The sequence below is a fragment of the Beta vulgaris genome, chromosome 7 (genome assembly GCF_026745355.1).
Source record: "Beta vulgaris subsp. vulgaris cultivar EL10 chromosome 7, EL10.2, whole genome shotgun sequence".
NCBI lineage: Eukaryota > Viridiplantae > Streptophyta > Magnoliopsida > Caryophyllales > Amaranthaceae > Beta > Beta vulgaris.
The window spans coordinates 9,086,961-9,103,314 of NC_079208.1; the positions used below are offsets into that span (position 1 = coordinate 9,086,961).

Sequence of the window (16,354 nt, forward strand, 5' to 3'; positions counted from 1 at the left end):
ATTTTGTCAAATTGTGTAAACCTAGGGATCCACACTATTTTGTATATATTGATGTGTAGTATCATCCTTGAAGTAATACAAGATGATAGCTGATTAGCCGCCACTATTTTAATTTTCATCTGGTTCACCAAACTCTCCAGAACATGTACAAATGTCAAAAGAACTTTCTTCTTCTTGAACAAAAATAACTTGAAATAGTGCTGATATCAATGACGTTTACAGGTAATAGCAACGACATTAATAATAATTACTAATACTAATAATTAATAAGTACATTAGATTGGATAGATCAACTTGCTATTGGGAGTAATTAAGTTGGGGCTGTCTTTTTTTTTTTTTTTGGTTTGTAGTCTGGAAGTGTTTGTTGTGGCTACCTTGCAATGTACTCCTTCTGTTTTTTTTGTATCATTCCTACTTTTCTGTGCGCGTCTTCCAATGCACGTTTTAAAACTTAAATATCTTTCATTATATATTAGTAAAAATTATAACGATTGAATATTAATAAAGTACTAATTGAGATGAATCAAACAAGACCCCACATGACTATGTTTTTTCTTATAAATTGAGAACATTTGAGAAGATTCTCTCTATGCATGAATAGTGTCAAGATTCCAAGTGAGAAAGATAAAAAAAAACAGAGGGAGTAGTTTGTAATGGTTGCAAGGTGGTTTTGTCTTACTTTTTTAATAATAAATCTTACATTTTAGCAAAATAAAAAAATAATAAGTACATCAACGACAATAACAATAATCTTTTGAATATATGTACTAGTAAATAGTAGTATTAATATTAAAAATACTAATAATAATACTCTTCCGTCCCAAAATATAGTTTTTATTTCCTTTTTTTCACGTTAATTTATGCAAGTAGAATCTAAGAGGGATAATAAATATTTTTTGTTTATTTAAATAAATTTTGTATGAGAAAAGATGATTTTAGGAGTAAGAATGGAGAATAATTGGTGAAAGAGCATTAATTGTAACATTTTGGTTGAATAAACAAGGAAAAAACAAATTTCAAGAAGCAAATAAATGATATATGAAAATGGGAACTATATTTTGGGACACCCAAAATGGAAATGAAAACTATATTTTAGGACGGAGGAAATAGTTAATAATAATAATAATAATAATAATAATAATAATAATAATAATAATAATAATAATAATAATGATAACGATAATAATAATCAAGATGATGATGATAATAACAATAACAATAATGCTAATAATAGCATTAATAATAATAATAATCACAATAATCGTGATGGCAACAATAATAATAAGTTTTAAAATATAAGCATGATCAGTACTTATCTGATTTGATTTGAACTTATATGATTTGATCTAAACTTATCTTATCCGATCTTATTTGATCTCATCTGAATTTATTTGATTTGAATTATTTTTTCTGATATGAAATAAGTAAAATAAGGCGAACTAAATATAGCCTAAGTCATAAATCTGGTGTTGGTAATAATTAAACCATAAGATTGCGAAATTTCATTTTTGTTTTTTTTTTAGGGGGAGCCAAAGTTCTCTTCTAGAGGATAGGTAACCGCCAAGTCCAGATGCCTAGGACACTCTGATCCCCAAGCAATAGGGATTTAATTGCTATTTGTAGTGTTTGTATTAACAAAGTATGACTTGGTTTATATTCTTCATATGGGTCTGTTTTTTACTTTTAGTTGTCGTCTGCACTTGGATCATATTCACATGCATGTAGTAGATATTTCGCAGTTGGGTATAAAACCAATTAATGAATAATAAACACATACACAAAGTAGTGTGAATTGTAAATTCGTATAAATCTGCTCTGGTAAAAAAAAGTATCTGAAAGTACAATGCAAAATCTGTATTGGTCTTAAATAATAAAAAAACAGCAATGTGTATAATGAATACTCGGACTATTCGAATAACATGTGTGAAAGAAATCAAGAATTGGGTACGTCTAGTTATATTTACTCGTCTTTATTATGTGATAGTTCCTGTTAATTGTTATAGGTGTGATTTATTCTTGACGATTCTTGATCATATGGGCATAGAGGCGCATATTCCTTCCGTTAGTTCGCTGCAATGGTCTCGCATTTTCCTCTGCGTGCTGCAATGAATGACAAGAAACAAACTGATTATATTCGCTGAAACTAACCAAGTGTCTAGTAGTTTTCTTCAAAATTTGAGCAGCACTAATCCTTTGGAGAATTAGAATAATTTTTAGATTTGGTATAGCCATAGAATAGTCTGCAAGAAAGGATATGTAACTTACATCGTGAACGGCCTCCCGCAACAAAGATACTTGTTCTTCCGACACTGTTCCAATCTGTGCACAGATACAATATCAAAAGATATTGTTAGATTTTTCTCAATAAATATTTTTGAAAAAGCAATTATTCGTACAATTTTCATATATAAACAAATTGAAGATATAATCGTTAAGAGGGTGCAGTATATATAAAGTGTGAAAGTTAAAGTGGGTTGAAAAAAAAGGCAAAGAAAGTCCTCCATTGGTCAAGAACTTTTTGTTCCTTTAATTTGTTTGAAAAAATTGGTTATATTATCCCTCTTTTTACATTTTTCACATATGGAGTAACTAGGATGTCTATGTTCTGAATAGTATATATCTAAGAATGATAATTGGATGAGGTAAATAAATAGATACTCAATAAATAACCTTTCTTTTACTCATGGAATATGTAACATCATCCAAATATATTAAAAAGCGTTTTTAAACAAGGTTACATGCCACGTGACAAGAAAATACTTCAGTACAAGGAGGGGTGGTGAGTGAGCCCAAGTATTACTTTTGTAGTACATAATACATATGATTTTTTTTAGTTGTTACCTGGGTGTTGAGAGTCCAAATGACACCTTCAGTACAAGGAGGGGTGGTGAGTGAGCCCAAGTATCTGTAATACTTCCTCCCTCCCATCTTGATCCTTGATGGGTTTATTATACCAACATCTAGCTCCAATGTTGTCTCCGATATTAATCTTATTTTGTTCATCAACTGCAATCCCAATAGAAATAATTGCTTAATTAACCATATTAAAGGGGTCAAAATTGGCTCATTAGAAATGAATTATGCATGTTCCTATTTTTAACCATAAATTTTATAATATGATGAATAATGAATTTATACTTACCTTTGAAAGGAAATGATTAGGCTTGCCAATTTTATATAGAAGTCCAATAACAGCAGTCTGATTGTCTCTGCTCTGGTGAACCATGTGCAGCTCCATATCATACCTAATTTTTGTTTGTTGTAAACAAGATGATTATTATCTTTGATCTATGTAATAAATTTGACGAAAAAATGAATGTTTGTGCCGTAATTATCGTAAAGATGACAGACCTTTTTCCGTTGATTGTATGCTCTGATGGAGAGTGCCAATGAGATTGCCGTAGGATATATTCAGTCCCATTAATTTGAATTCGACTGCTGTCATCTTCCCACTCCAGCTGATATAGCAAAAAAAAAACAAATTAATCATGAAAATTAATTAAGGTTTACGTTTTCACCATTAAATTATGGGAGGTGAGAGAGCTAAATTTGGAGGAATAATTTAAAACCTAATTTACGTAAGTGATTAAGCGTAATAATGTAGATGTGATTCGATTTCAAGTAACACTCTTACAAGATACAATAATGCAATATTCATTTTTAACTAAATACTAAAATTTATTGGGTACTCCTAGTTCCTAATCAATAAATTAATGTAACTTCTTTGTTTTTTTTTTAAAAAAAATTCACGTTTTAGCAAAAGGACTAATAACTCGCGTACATATCTCGTGTAAATTTTTTCTGAAAGATTGATAATTCAATGTCTCTACCCTCTTTTATTACTCTTTTCAAGATATTCTATGTATTACCAAAAGAATGATGTCTTAGACAAAGACCAATACCACCTTCTATCTTTATTCATCCTCGAGTTATTATCGGGCCGGGGTGGGATCGAAAGAAATAGTCGTTTCCACTATGATGGAACTCAAAAATAGTTACGGTTCATTATAAAAATATTATAAAATTTGAATATTTTTGAGGTAATATATATATATATATATATATATATGAAAATACTGACGTTATTTAGTAAATATAAATGATAAATAGTAAATCCTTAAATTTAATACCATAACCGTTTAAATAATTAATTAGGTACCTGAAAAATTTAGACGTTTCATGTAGTAAAACAAAACATAATATCATACACAACTTAGTTTTAGAAAAAGGTAAATGAAACGTTGTTTCCAGTTCAACCTTTGATGATGTCCTACATACCTCATAAAAAACGGTCAAAAATATTTAGCTGAAAAGATGTGAAACTTAAAGCGAATACTTAGCTCTTAGGAAACAGTACTACACAGTGAAGATATATTTGTTTTTGTAATTTAGTACATCTGCAAAAATTATTAAAGAATATATTCCTCATAGGAATCTAAGCTTTTTTCCGACATGCAACGTTAGATTTTCAAGTGACCGCATCAGCGGCAGTGGACTTTGTCCATATAGGGATTAATTAATTCAAAAGAAACTTTAAACTTGTCTGAAATCCACTGCTTATATGAGGGAAGTCTTGCGTGATTGTGGAGGGATTGGTTTAATAATAAACTAGTTATTAGGTTCAGGCTACGCCTTGGATAAGGAAAAATTTCATTTATTAATATTATAATTTAAGATGATAACACCAAATATTATTTGGTCTAGTGGGACTTTAGTGAATGTTCCTGAGGTTCTGGGATCAAACCCTACACTATGCAATTTCTAATTTTTTTATTGTTGTGGATTACATGGAGTAAAACTCCCTTAGGGAGAGCGCCACGTGACACCGTTTCTGGCTTTGGCACGCCTTTTAATATATTAGTATAGATTTTAAACATGGTTTGTAACACTTAGTTTAACAAATAATTTTGAACATAGGTGTGGAGGTAGAAATTTATTATCAATAAAACAAGATATAATCCGTTATTATATAATGAGCACGTTATAAAACAAGATATAAACCTGTTCTTAAACGATGAGTCTTCCTTTAAAGTTATATTGAGGCTTGCCGTTATATAGTGGCCGGCCATAACCTTCTTAGACCTTAACATAACCTCGTCATTATATTAATCTTTGAATTCTGAATGATACATTCAAAACTATTTTTTTGTATATCCGAACTTTCTCATTACAACCGTTTTATTTACTTTTAGATTTTTTCAAATGTGCTAATAGTTTTATACATATTATGTAAATGTATACTCATGGATGTATAATAGAAAATAGAAAGGATATGATGTCTTGTGAAGCAAATGAAATAATAACAAAATTCAAGATAAACTACCTCAATATCGTGGCCTCTGTTCCTAAGCATTGCCCTAGTGGGTCTATATAACCTGTTAATTTCCGCTGATCTGGGGGTAACTTTCACTCTGGCATCCAACAAATCAATGGGCGATTGCATTTCTCCTGTACTACATGTTGCCCATTCGGGCCTAATTTCCCCCCACCGCTCTGGCCCCATTTCACTCCCTCTTATGTAATCAAATTCTCTCTCATCATCTGCCATCATAAATGAAAATAAAATTATCAATATCACATACATCATCATATTTATAAAACTTCGCCAATATAATATTAGACGATCGATCTAGCTTAACCAAAAGTCTCGAGTTCGAGCCATATGGATACAGTAGCATTAGTAAAGAGATTTTTCCCGTGTTTGAAGCACAAATGGGCACAAACAAACACGGGTTAAACAAAGTCTATTAGACTCTAAATAATACGCAATTGGCCTACAGAAAAGAAAACAACAAGTGATAAAAATTGTGGAGTTTTGCTCTTACCAACTTCTTGACATAAAACGGATGTTGTAAATGATAAAAAGAGCACTGAAAGAAGGAGAGACGTATAGAGCATTGGTCGTTTGTTGGTCTCCATCTTTGATCTTTGTTTTCTTGGTGTGATTGATTCGATATAATGTGAGAAGATATATGTATTTATAGTAATCTCCCTTTCGTGCGAAGTCCTCAAAGACTAGAATATAAGCATTAATTTATTTGAAAGTAGTTTTACTGTATATAGTTGAACCCTTCAAAAAAAGAACAAAATCTCTACCATACGACTATGATGCATTTACCATTTCACAACTACCTAATTTGAACTTATGTAAATTTAATTGAATTAATCTTAAATTACATGAACTTACCTGAATTTATTAGAACTTATATGAAATAAGTTGTATTTATATTCAAACTTATTGAAATCTATTTTATAAGATGTTAGGACTTCTTATAATTTATCTGAACTTAATAGAATTTATTGACACTTATCTAAATTTATCATAATTCATTATAATTTTTCTTAACTTATTTGAACTTATCTTAACTTTTTAAAACTCATTTTCACTTGTTTTTTAGAAATAAACTACAATAAGTTGATTGTCCTAATAGTTTCAAACACACATATTAAGAGTAAATAGTAGTAAAGTATAGTTACTATGTACTCTTCTATTTTTTATCTTTCTTATATTTGTATTTTTGACACTATTCATGCTTAGAGAGAATCTTATCAATTTTTCTCAATTTATAAGAAAAAATATAATTATGTGGCCCTTTATTTGATTCATCTCAATAGTACTTTATTAATATTCAATCATTAAATTTTTTATTAATATATGATATAAGATAATTATGTTCAAAGACATGTATTGGAAGATGTGCTCAAGAAAGTGAAAATGATAAAAACTGAGGGAGTACTTCATCCATTTCTTAATATATAGATGCTCACTCTGTTTTTTTATCCTTCACGTCTTCCAGTGGGTGTCTCATAATGTACATATTTAAACTTAGATATCTTTGATAATATATTAGTAAAAAATATAATAATTGAATATTAATAAAATAATAATTTAGACGCGTCAAATAAGACCCCAAATGATTATATTTTTCCTTATGAGTTGAGAAAATTCTCTCTAAATATGAATAGTGTCAAGGGATCGAAATACACCATATTTACTTTTTATACGATTTAGTTATCAACTTTAGCCATATTAATTACTAACTAGTTTTTAGCTCCAGGTTATGCCTTGAGTATGAAATTTTTTTATTCATTAATATTTTACTTTGAAAAAATAACTCTGAAAGTCGCTTAGCCGTTTAGTGGCCTTATTAAGACTTTAGTATATAATAACGCAATTTCAATTTTTTTTATTGGATTCCATTAAATGGAGTAAAACACCTTAAAGGATAGCGATATATGGCATAGTTGCTTATTCAGGAACGTCTTTAAATATATTAGCTATTATAGATTTATAAAGATATATATTGTTATTTTTATTGTTGCTAGGTTAATGACAGTATATATTTTCATAATATTACTTTTTATATTTGGTGTTGTACATGAAATGATATGACAATAGTATAGGATGTTTAAAATAATTTTGGCGGAATAATATAAAGTATATGCTACTAGTTTATATAAAACATGAGTAGCATGGGCCATGGGATAAACAAATAGTGCTAGACATCACGTTAAAAAAAAATTACAAGGGATTTCAACTTATTTTTAAAAACCAAATTTAAATAGAATAAGACATCGATATAAGAAGAATATTTAACAATTTCGTTTAAGATCATATGATTATATATATTTATAGGTTTATTTATAATAAAAGAACAATTTTATTGATATAACAAAAAAACATGTTGTTAGTTAAATCCAAACATGTAATCAATAGAAAAATAACAGGTATCTTTTATTTTTTCGAATAAATAAATAAACAAAGGAGAGAGAAAAATGGGGTAGGCGGGAGGTTTTAAGTAGACTAATTTATATGGCGAGGGATCACATGGGGGATATAAGTGGAAAATAATGATTTAGCATTTTCCTTATATAGATAAAATAACAATACAACTATTAAATGAAAATAATACGTAAAGAAAAGTTTGTAGATTAAAAAGAAATAGAGGTAGTATGATATATTCAATAATTATATTCAAAATGAGGAGAGTAATCTTTGAAAAAATAATTAAAAGGACATGGTTGGTAAGCTTACTAAAATTGAATTTTTTGAGATTTTACGCGGCGTCCTTGCACATTAATAATAGAATAATATAAATAAGGGAATAGTTTAGTCACAGTCGTTAAACGCTCATTCGTACCACTTGCTTAAAGTGGCTTTCCAAAGTTGCAATTTTGTCACAGTAATAGAAGTTGTAGCTCGATCGTTGGATGATAACTTATACGTAGTAGTATCAAAACAGGTTTTCAAAGAGTTTGTGGATAATGGGTATACCGACAGCGAACTAGGTCAGACCCGAACTAGTTAGAATTCTGACAGTTAGTTCCCCAGGTCATGATTGGTCAGGTTTTGTTCATCTAGGTCGATCATATTTGAATCACGGGATTGTCGGGTGCCGGATAGGTCCGAGCGTTCCATTTACAAGTCGATCCATTCGTGGGTATGATCGCATATGCATTTTTAACTTGGTGTACGGCTTTACGCAGGTCGTATTTGGGTGTCATGTATGCTTTGGTAGGGTCAAGTGTACTCGGGTTGAATCACTAATGATCTTAGTTCGATCATTGTGAAGCATCGGGTCCATTCGTTATTAAACGTCGATTCAACTTCGGTCAACTCTTGGTCGGGCCATTTTGAGTTTGTTATGTATTTTGTAAACGAATTTTATTATTAAAAGTAGTATCACTAGTAGAAAAAGAAGGAAAGGTTGCGCGAAAAAGGACCCATAGGGCTGCGCTTTTTGACAGCAGCCCTTCACTTTTTAAGTAGGGCTGCGCTTTTTAGGTAAAAGCGCAGCCCTTCAAGCTTAGAAGGGCTGCGCTTTTTAGGTAAAAGCGCAGCCCTTCAAGCTTAGAAGGGCTGCACTTTTTAGGTAAAAGCGCAACCCTTCCTAGCTAGAAGGGCTGCACTACTTTTACCTAAAAAGCGCATCCCTTCCTACCAAAAAAAAATAAAAAAATTAAATTTTTTTTAACATTTTTTTACTCATATATTAATCTCACATTTTCTAAATTTTAACATTTGCATTAAACTTTAAAGTAAACCATCCAAATCCAAAAGGGAATAGGAAATATGGTCAGGAAAACTAAAACTAAAATAGGAAATCAAAAAATGTTATCACATAGAGAATTATACAATGCAACTAAACCCAAAACAAAAAAAAAGAACGAAACAAAAATAAAAAAAAAAGGAACAAAAACTAATATACAGAAGAGAAGAAATTATAGATCTGAAAATACGAGAACATTAATCAAAACAAAGATTAAGAAATTATAGATCTGAAAATACAACACTAATAAAAAACTGCCTCCAAACATTGACCTAATAATGTTTAAATACGTAAAACAAAACCTAATACATACTTAATGAAATAATAAAATTCGAAAATACTTAAAATGCCTATTTCGAGCCTTAAACGAACTCGGATGGTTTAAAAAGCCTATACATCACAGCATAGTGGTGAGTTTGACTCGTTGGCCCGTTCCGCTTCCGAAAAGGTATCACAATAGACAATCAGACTCCATCGGCATGATTAGTGCAAATCATTTCAGGCTTTTTGTCGCGTTTCTAGGAGTTTTTGAGAGAGAAGAGAGGATGAGAGAGAAGGAGGAAAGGGAGGAGGGACGTGAGAGAGGAGAGAGAAGGAGGAAAAGGGAGGAGGGACGTGAGAGAGGAGAGAGAAGGAGGAAAAGGGAGGAGGCTTTACGCAGGTCGTATTTGGGTTTCATGTATGCTTTGGTAGGGTCAAGTTTACTCGGGTTGAATCACTAATGGTCTTAGTTCGATCATTGTGAAGCATCGGGTCCATTCATTATTAAACGTCAATTCAACTTCGGTTTAACTCTTGGTCGGGCCATTTTGAGTTTGTATTGTATTATTAAAAGTAGTATTAAGATCGACATATATATACATATGCGTACGTGTGTGCGATAGATATATGAATGATAACGAAAAACTAATAAAAATACTATATTGTTTACCGTGATGTTTAGTATATTCTTTTAGTTGACTCTTATTTCGACTAATCAACTGCGTAAATCTACTCTAATGATTAAAGGAGTAGAACGACTCTTTATATATTCTAATATTATATATTAGAACCAACGACAATCGTAACGAGTAGATGATCAATTTCAAGGTTTATTTATATAAATGATTTATTATTATAAGCATTATGACTGATATATGAATTTTGTAAATAGCTATGATAATGATGAGAATAATAATAATAATAATAATAATAAATAAATAAATAAATAAATAAAGCAATGATGATAATAATAATAATACAAATAATAACAGTAATAGTAACAATGCTAACAATAGCAATAGTGATACAAATAAGAACATGAATACTAACAATAACAATAACAATAACAATAATAATAACAATATAAATACTAATAGTAATAGTAACAACAATGCTAATAATAACAAAAATAATGCAGTATATATGTATTATGTTGTGACTATATATGATAAAGTATAAACCAACTGTCTTATCAATATGTTTAATCATTTTCGTAAAAAAATTGGTATCAAGATAATTGTAAAAACAATCTAATACTATATTGATTATAAATTAGTATAACGACTCTTCATATGTTATAATATTATAGCAAATGTCAATCATACATTCATATGTTTACAACGACAGTTCATATGAGGCCTAAGTGATTATAAAGAGGGTTCATATGTTGCACAATAATAATAATAATAATAATAATAATAATAAGGATTTTTTAACTACAATAATACAAACTTTTGCCCGTTCTCTCGCAATAATACAAACTTTTGATTATTTTTTAATAATACAAATTTTAGGCTAACATTCCTCCAGTGGGAGTGCCACGTATGCATTTTACCTGCACCAACAAGTTAGGAACCGGTCATGACCTACTGGAGGAATTTTGGCCTAAAGTTTGTATTATTAAAAAATAATCAAAAGTTTGTATTATTGCGAGAGAACGGGCCAAAGTTTGTATTATACCAATTAAAAAATCCTAATAATAATAGTAATAATTATTATTATAATAAATTATACCTCCAAATCATTCTCCCCTATAAAAGCTAACCATAACTCATTAAAAAGTAAAATCAATAAGTTAACTATTAACAAGTAACAACCGTAAGTAAATTAGTTAACAAACACTTACTAATTACTAGATAGTAACTTGTTAACAACCATATAATAGCTTAACATTTAGTCGGTTACTCCATGATCCCTTGTCATTGTAAGTTATAAGATTATTTAAGTTAATTGTCTTTATGTTATACTATAGTTTAGTATAGTGTTTATGGTCTTCTTTTAACTTTGTACATATATGTGACTGTAAATAAACTATTTTATCAGTATGCTTAAACATTTCAGTACTACATTGGTATCAAAATAATTGTAAAACCACTTTAATACTCCATTGATTACAAATTAGTGTAACGACTTTTGATATGTTATACTCCCTTCGTTTCATTTTAATCTACACACTTACACTTTTTATGCATGCCAATGCAAAACTTTGAGGACATATATCTTTAGTTTTGTATTTGTAAAATTATAAAATGTACATATTAATAAAATACATGCTATGATGAATCTAACAAGATCCGGCCACATGACTATATTTTCATCCGCGTCTAAATCACAAATGATGGTCAAAGTGAAATTTGTGAATAGTGTAAAATATTAAAGTGTAATAATTGAAATGAAACGGATGGAGTAATTTTATAACAAACAACAATCATATGTCACATGAATGACTTTTATACCCCAAATGCCTAAGTGATTATAACGAGGGTTCATATATAGTATAATGATAATAGTAAACATATGATAGTTCATATAAATGACTCTATTATTACAAGAATGATAATCGATTTGTAAATCTGCGAGTAGAGATGATTATAAAAGGTTAACAAAATACTATTTGTAAATCATCAACCAATTACCAAGAGACCATAAAACACTATTTGGTTGAGAAAAAGGTTTTAAAAATAGAGGGGAAAATATATACATAGGTTAATACCTTATATTGAGGTTTTAAATGGTCAATTTTAACTATAAAAATTGTTGATCTAAAGTTTCATTGAATGAATCTGACCACAAATATTCCATCTGCAACCGACTTGATACAAATGATATGGTGGTGCCTTGCATTTCAGTGAAGCATAATATTAGTTGAGTAGGGAAGAAGATGGCACGACCGCACGAGTGCTAGTTCTAAGTGCTATAGTAAACTATGTGATGATAGAATAATTGAAAGATAGTGAAAATTAGGATGAAGAATAAAACAAAAGAAAAAATAAATCCATAACATTACAAAGATAATGTTTTTTAAAAAATAATTTTTAAAAATAAAATAAAGAAAGTTAACAAATTTACTAACTGAAGTTAGGAATAAGGTACTTGACGATAACTTTTTAAACTTAAATTTTTAACAATGACTAGTCCAAGTAGGTCCTTCTGTTATGCGAGAATATTTATAGTACACCTGGGTGTACCATGCTCATGGTACACCCAAGACTATTTTCTCCAAATGAGCAAAATGAGCGAATGAGCAAAATGAACAAATGAGCAAATGAGCAAACATTTCTACTCGTTTAAGAAAATGAGCACACACTTTTATTACAAAATGAGCAAAATGAGCAAATGTGCAAATGAGCAAAATACCCATATGAGCAAATTTGGTGTCAAATGAGCACCTGAAGTTCTAATTTATTACAAAAATACCCCTGGGGGTACCATGCTCATGGTACACCCGGGTGTACCATGAGTGAACTCCTGTTATGCTTAACTCGTGATAAGTTTAATAGATTTATGTTCGTTTGTTAATAGTATACAAGAGTGAAAGCTTTTACAGTATATCAATTATTATTTGCATTTTTATAAATGTATCAATTGCAATATGTTATTTAACAATATATATTTTAGGTACTACCAACTTATATAAAGTTATAAAGGAGTGACATAGTATATATTTAGTAAAAGATAACACTAACCTATTTAAATGGTTTTCTAAATATACAACAATAAATTAAATTTTGATAATTTTGTGGGATTTTAGTTGTCCAAATAGGTTGGTTAGAAAAATTGATCAAACAAGACAAATCTTATATTATCTGGTTAATTGAATTATAGCTGAATTTGGATCAGTCATAAACAAATTGAGTTGAACTAGGTATTTACTGGGCCTAATCAGGTTTTGGGTTAAAATCTGGTTGAGATATGGTCGGGTTCGGATTTGAATGTAGTTATGTGTGGTCAGGTCATAATATAATATTAATGGGTATCGCTCAGGTCTGGGTCATCCCGGACCAGGTTTGGATCAGGTTTGGGGACTAACCCTCACAGGTCGAATCAGATTCAAGTCAGGTTAGTATCAGGTTGACCTAATGGTCATATATGTTTATGACACCCCTACTTATACAGTTGTACATTAAAATATTAAGAGTTTGATACTTTTTACAAAGATATTTTGGAAGGAATGAGGTCATATAATTACCTTAATTCTTTTTCTATTAATTGTATTAGCAAAAAAAAAAAAGTCTAAATCATTTTACTTATAAATATCATAGTATAGTTTAATCTTATAGTTGGCCTCTTCTCTTTCTTTTTTGTAATGTAAAAGCTTTTTGCGATGAATACTTAAATAAATTGTCTTTTGAGTAAATAAATATTATTGATATGCTAGCTCATTGTTAGAAATTCTTTATTTTCTATAGAAGGTCATGGTGTTTAATCCTGTTACAAATTAAATTCGTTTTTGAATGCAAGCAGGGCAATTTAGATGCTTTTAGGAGGGCCAAAATTTGGCAGGCTTTTGGCAGAATTTTTAGGTGGGCCAACTCTTTCTCTCTCATCACTCACCCATTCCCTCTTTTTTTCTCTCATTTATTTTTCAAGAACCATCTCAATTATCTCTCTCATTTATTTTGTTCTTCATTTATTTCTCCCTTATTTTCATTCATTTCTATTTTAAATTTCCAAATGTTGATATTTGATTTTATATTCTGTTTTGCATTTTTAAAACTTTTTTAATGTACAAATGCATATGGTTTGATGTACAATAATATACGAGTGTACATTTGGGGATTTTCAGTGATCAAAGTATTGACCATCAGTGTACATTGTGATTTATCCTTATTTACGTTGGTTGCGGAACCTTTTTTTTTATTATTAGCTCCACCTACAGTTGCATGTACATGCATGTACATTGCATGTACACTTTGTTGACATTCATGTACATTAAGTGGGTTACAATCATGTTGTTATGTGTTGACCTTTTAATCTAGTACCCATATTGAGTTTTTTTTTTGTTTTGTTTGTGTCTATAGAATATGTTATGCATGCATGTTAGTGAAGCTAATGTATATTTAGTCATACACAATGATCATTAACGCAATTTTAATGTACACAGAACAAAGTCAGCTCAATAAAATAACTTGAACATTTAATCATAACAACATTGTACATTCAGGCTTAATAATTGAACAATCTTGCTAGAATAATTGTACATTGAGTCATATCCAGTGAACATTCAATCAAACAATAATGTATCCTTATTTTCATTGATCAAAGTAATGACCATCAGTGTACATTGTGATTTATCCTTATTTACGTTGGTTGCGGTACCTTTTTATATTATTAGCTCCACATACAGTTGCATGTACATGCACGTACCTTGCATGTACACTTTGTTGACATTCATGTACATCAACTGGGTTACAATCATGTTGTTATGTATTGACCTTTTGTTTTAATACCCATATTGAGTTTTTTTTTGTGGCACCTGGAGCACTATGAGGTATATGACTGTAATTGTACATATTGAATTTCATTAGCGAACAAACATCAACACACCAGTGTACAAAGATTGCAAATTACTCACTTGACATCAGCTTTAGGAATTGGGTTACTTTTATTCTATTATGTTTCTTTGTACATTCTTGGCTTCGTGGTTGTTCATTAACAAAATCAAAATGTACAATGACATCCCCCCATAAAATCGTCAATAACACACAATGAACAATAATAGACATCCAAAACAAAAAAAAAAAACTCAATACGAGTATTAAAACAAAAGGTCAACACATAACAACATGATTGTAACGTTAACCCAGTTAATGTACATGAATGTCAACAAAGTGTACATGCTAGGTACGTGCATGTACATGCAACTGTAGGTGGAGCTAATAATAAAAAAAAAGGTACCGCAACCAACGTAAATAAGGATAAATCACAATGTACACTGATGGTCATTACTTTGATCACTGAAAATCCCCAAATGTACACTCGTATATTATTGTACATCAAACCATATGCATTTGTACATCAAAAAAAGTTTTAAAAATGCAAAACATAAAATAAAATCAAATATCAATATTTGGAAATTTATAATACAAATGAATGAAAATAAGGGAGAAATAAATGAAGAACAAAATAAATGAGATAGAGAGAATTGAAATGGTTCTTGAAAAATAAATGAGAGAGAAAGGGAGGGAATGAGTGAGTGATGAGAGAGAAAGAGCTGGCCCACTTTCATAAATACTACCAAAAGCCTGCCAACTTTTGGCTCCCCTAAAACCATCAAAACTACGTAGTTTTGGACAAGGTGTAGGATGCTCATCCTACACCTTGGTGTATAATCTACGGATTGTGCAAGCAGAGCTTGTTGCATAAGAAAAAAGTGTCATGATGTGAACATAGCTGTCATGTCATACATGATATGACATCGTGATGGCTACAATTTTTATTTTTGGGTAGGTAAGATGAAAATCCTATTGAGCTAACACATCACTTAGGTTTAATCAGTCAGATTTGCAGGTCAAATTCTTTGGAAGATAAGAGAAATGATAAAGAAAATTTTACTCCTAAAAGAGAAAATTATCCCATGACCTTGAAATTATAAGCCAAAACCACAATGGCTACAATATGCTCAGTGGCGGATCCAGGAATTAGGCCACGTGGGTTCGGAATAATTTTAATATAAATTTCAAATTAAATTTTTCTATTTGGAGCTACAATTGTTTAGAGAACTAGAAAAAAAAATTAAACTTTTAACAATGGTACTTAGCGGGGCTTTCATTCTTTATTACATCATTACTAAAAAAAATATGATAATTAATTTCTTTTAGTAAAAAAAGACTATCAATTTTTCAATAAATATATGAAACTTTAATAACTAGCTAGCACAAATATGATGTAGACAAAAAGATAATGGAAATTAACCAAATTCATTCGCTTTTAATATATTTGTATTTGGTGGGAGGGAGAGATTTATAAATAAAAAGAGAGTTCAAAAAATAAAGAGGATAAAGAAAAGGAAAAGAAAGAGTTTAAAAAATAAAGAGAGGATA

The 16,354-nt window shown here is 30.0% G+C and overlaps 1 protein-coding gene across 1 annotated transcript; it reads right to left on the reverse strand.

The window, feature by feature from the left end:
• Window positions 1–1,783: 1,783 nt before the first annotated feature.
• On the reverse strand, window positions 1,784–5,978 carry LOC104908840 (alpha carbonic anhydrase 7). The gene is made up of 7 exons (XM_010698003.3): window positions 5,826–5,978; window positions 5,324–5,541; window positions 3,352–3,458; window positions 3,143–3,245; window positions 2,842–3,006; window positions 2,266–2,319; window positions 1,784–2,100 (listed from the first exon to the last, which is right to left on the reverse strand). The coding sequence occupies exons 1-7, from the start codon at window positions 5,917–5,919 to the stop codon at window positions 2,011–2,013; spliced, it is 831 nt and encodes a 276-aa protein (XP_010696305.2). The 5' UTR covers window positions 5,920–5,978; the 3' UTR covers window positions 1,784–2,010.
• Between the last annotated feature and the right edge of the window lie 10,376 nt (window positions 5,979–16,354).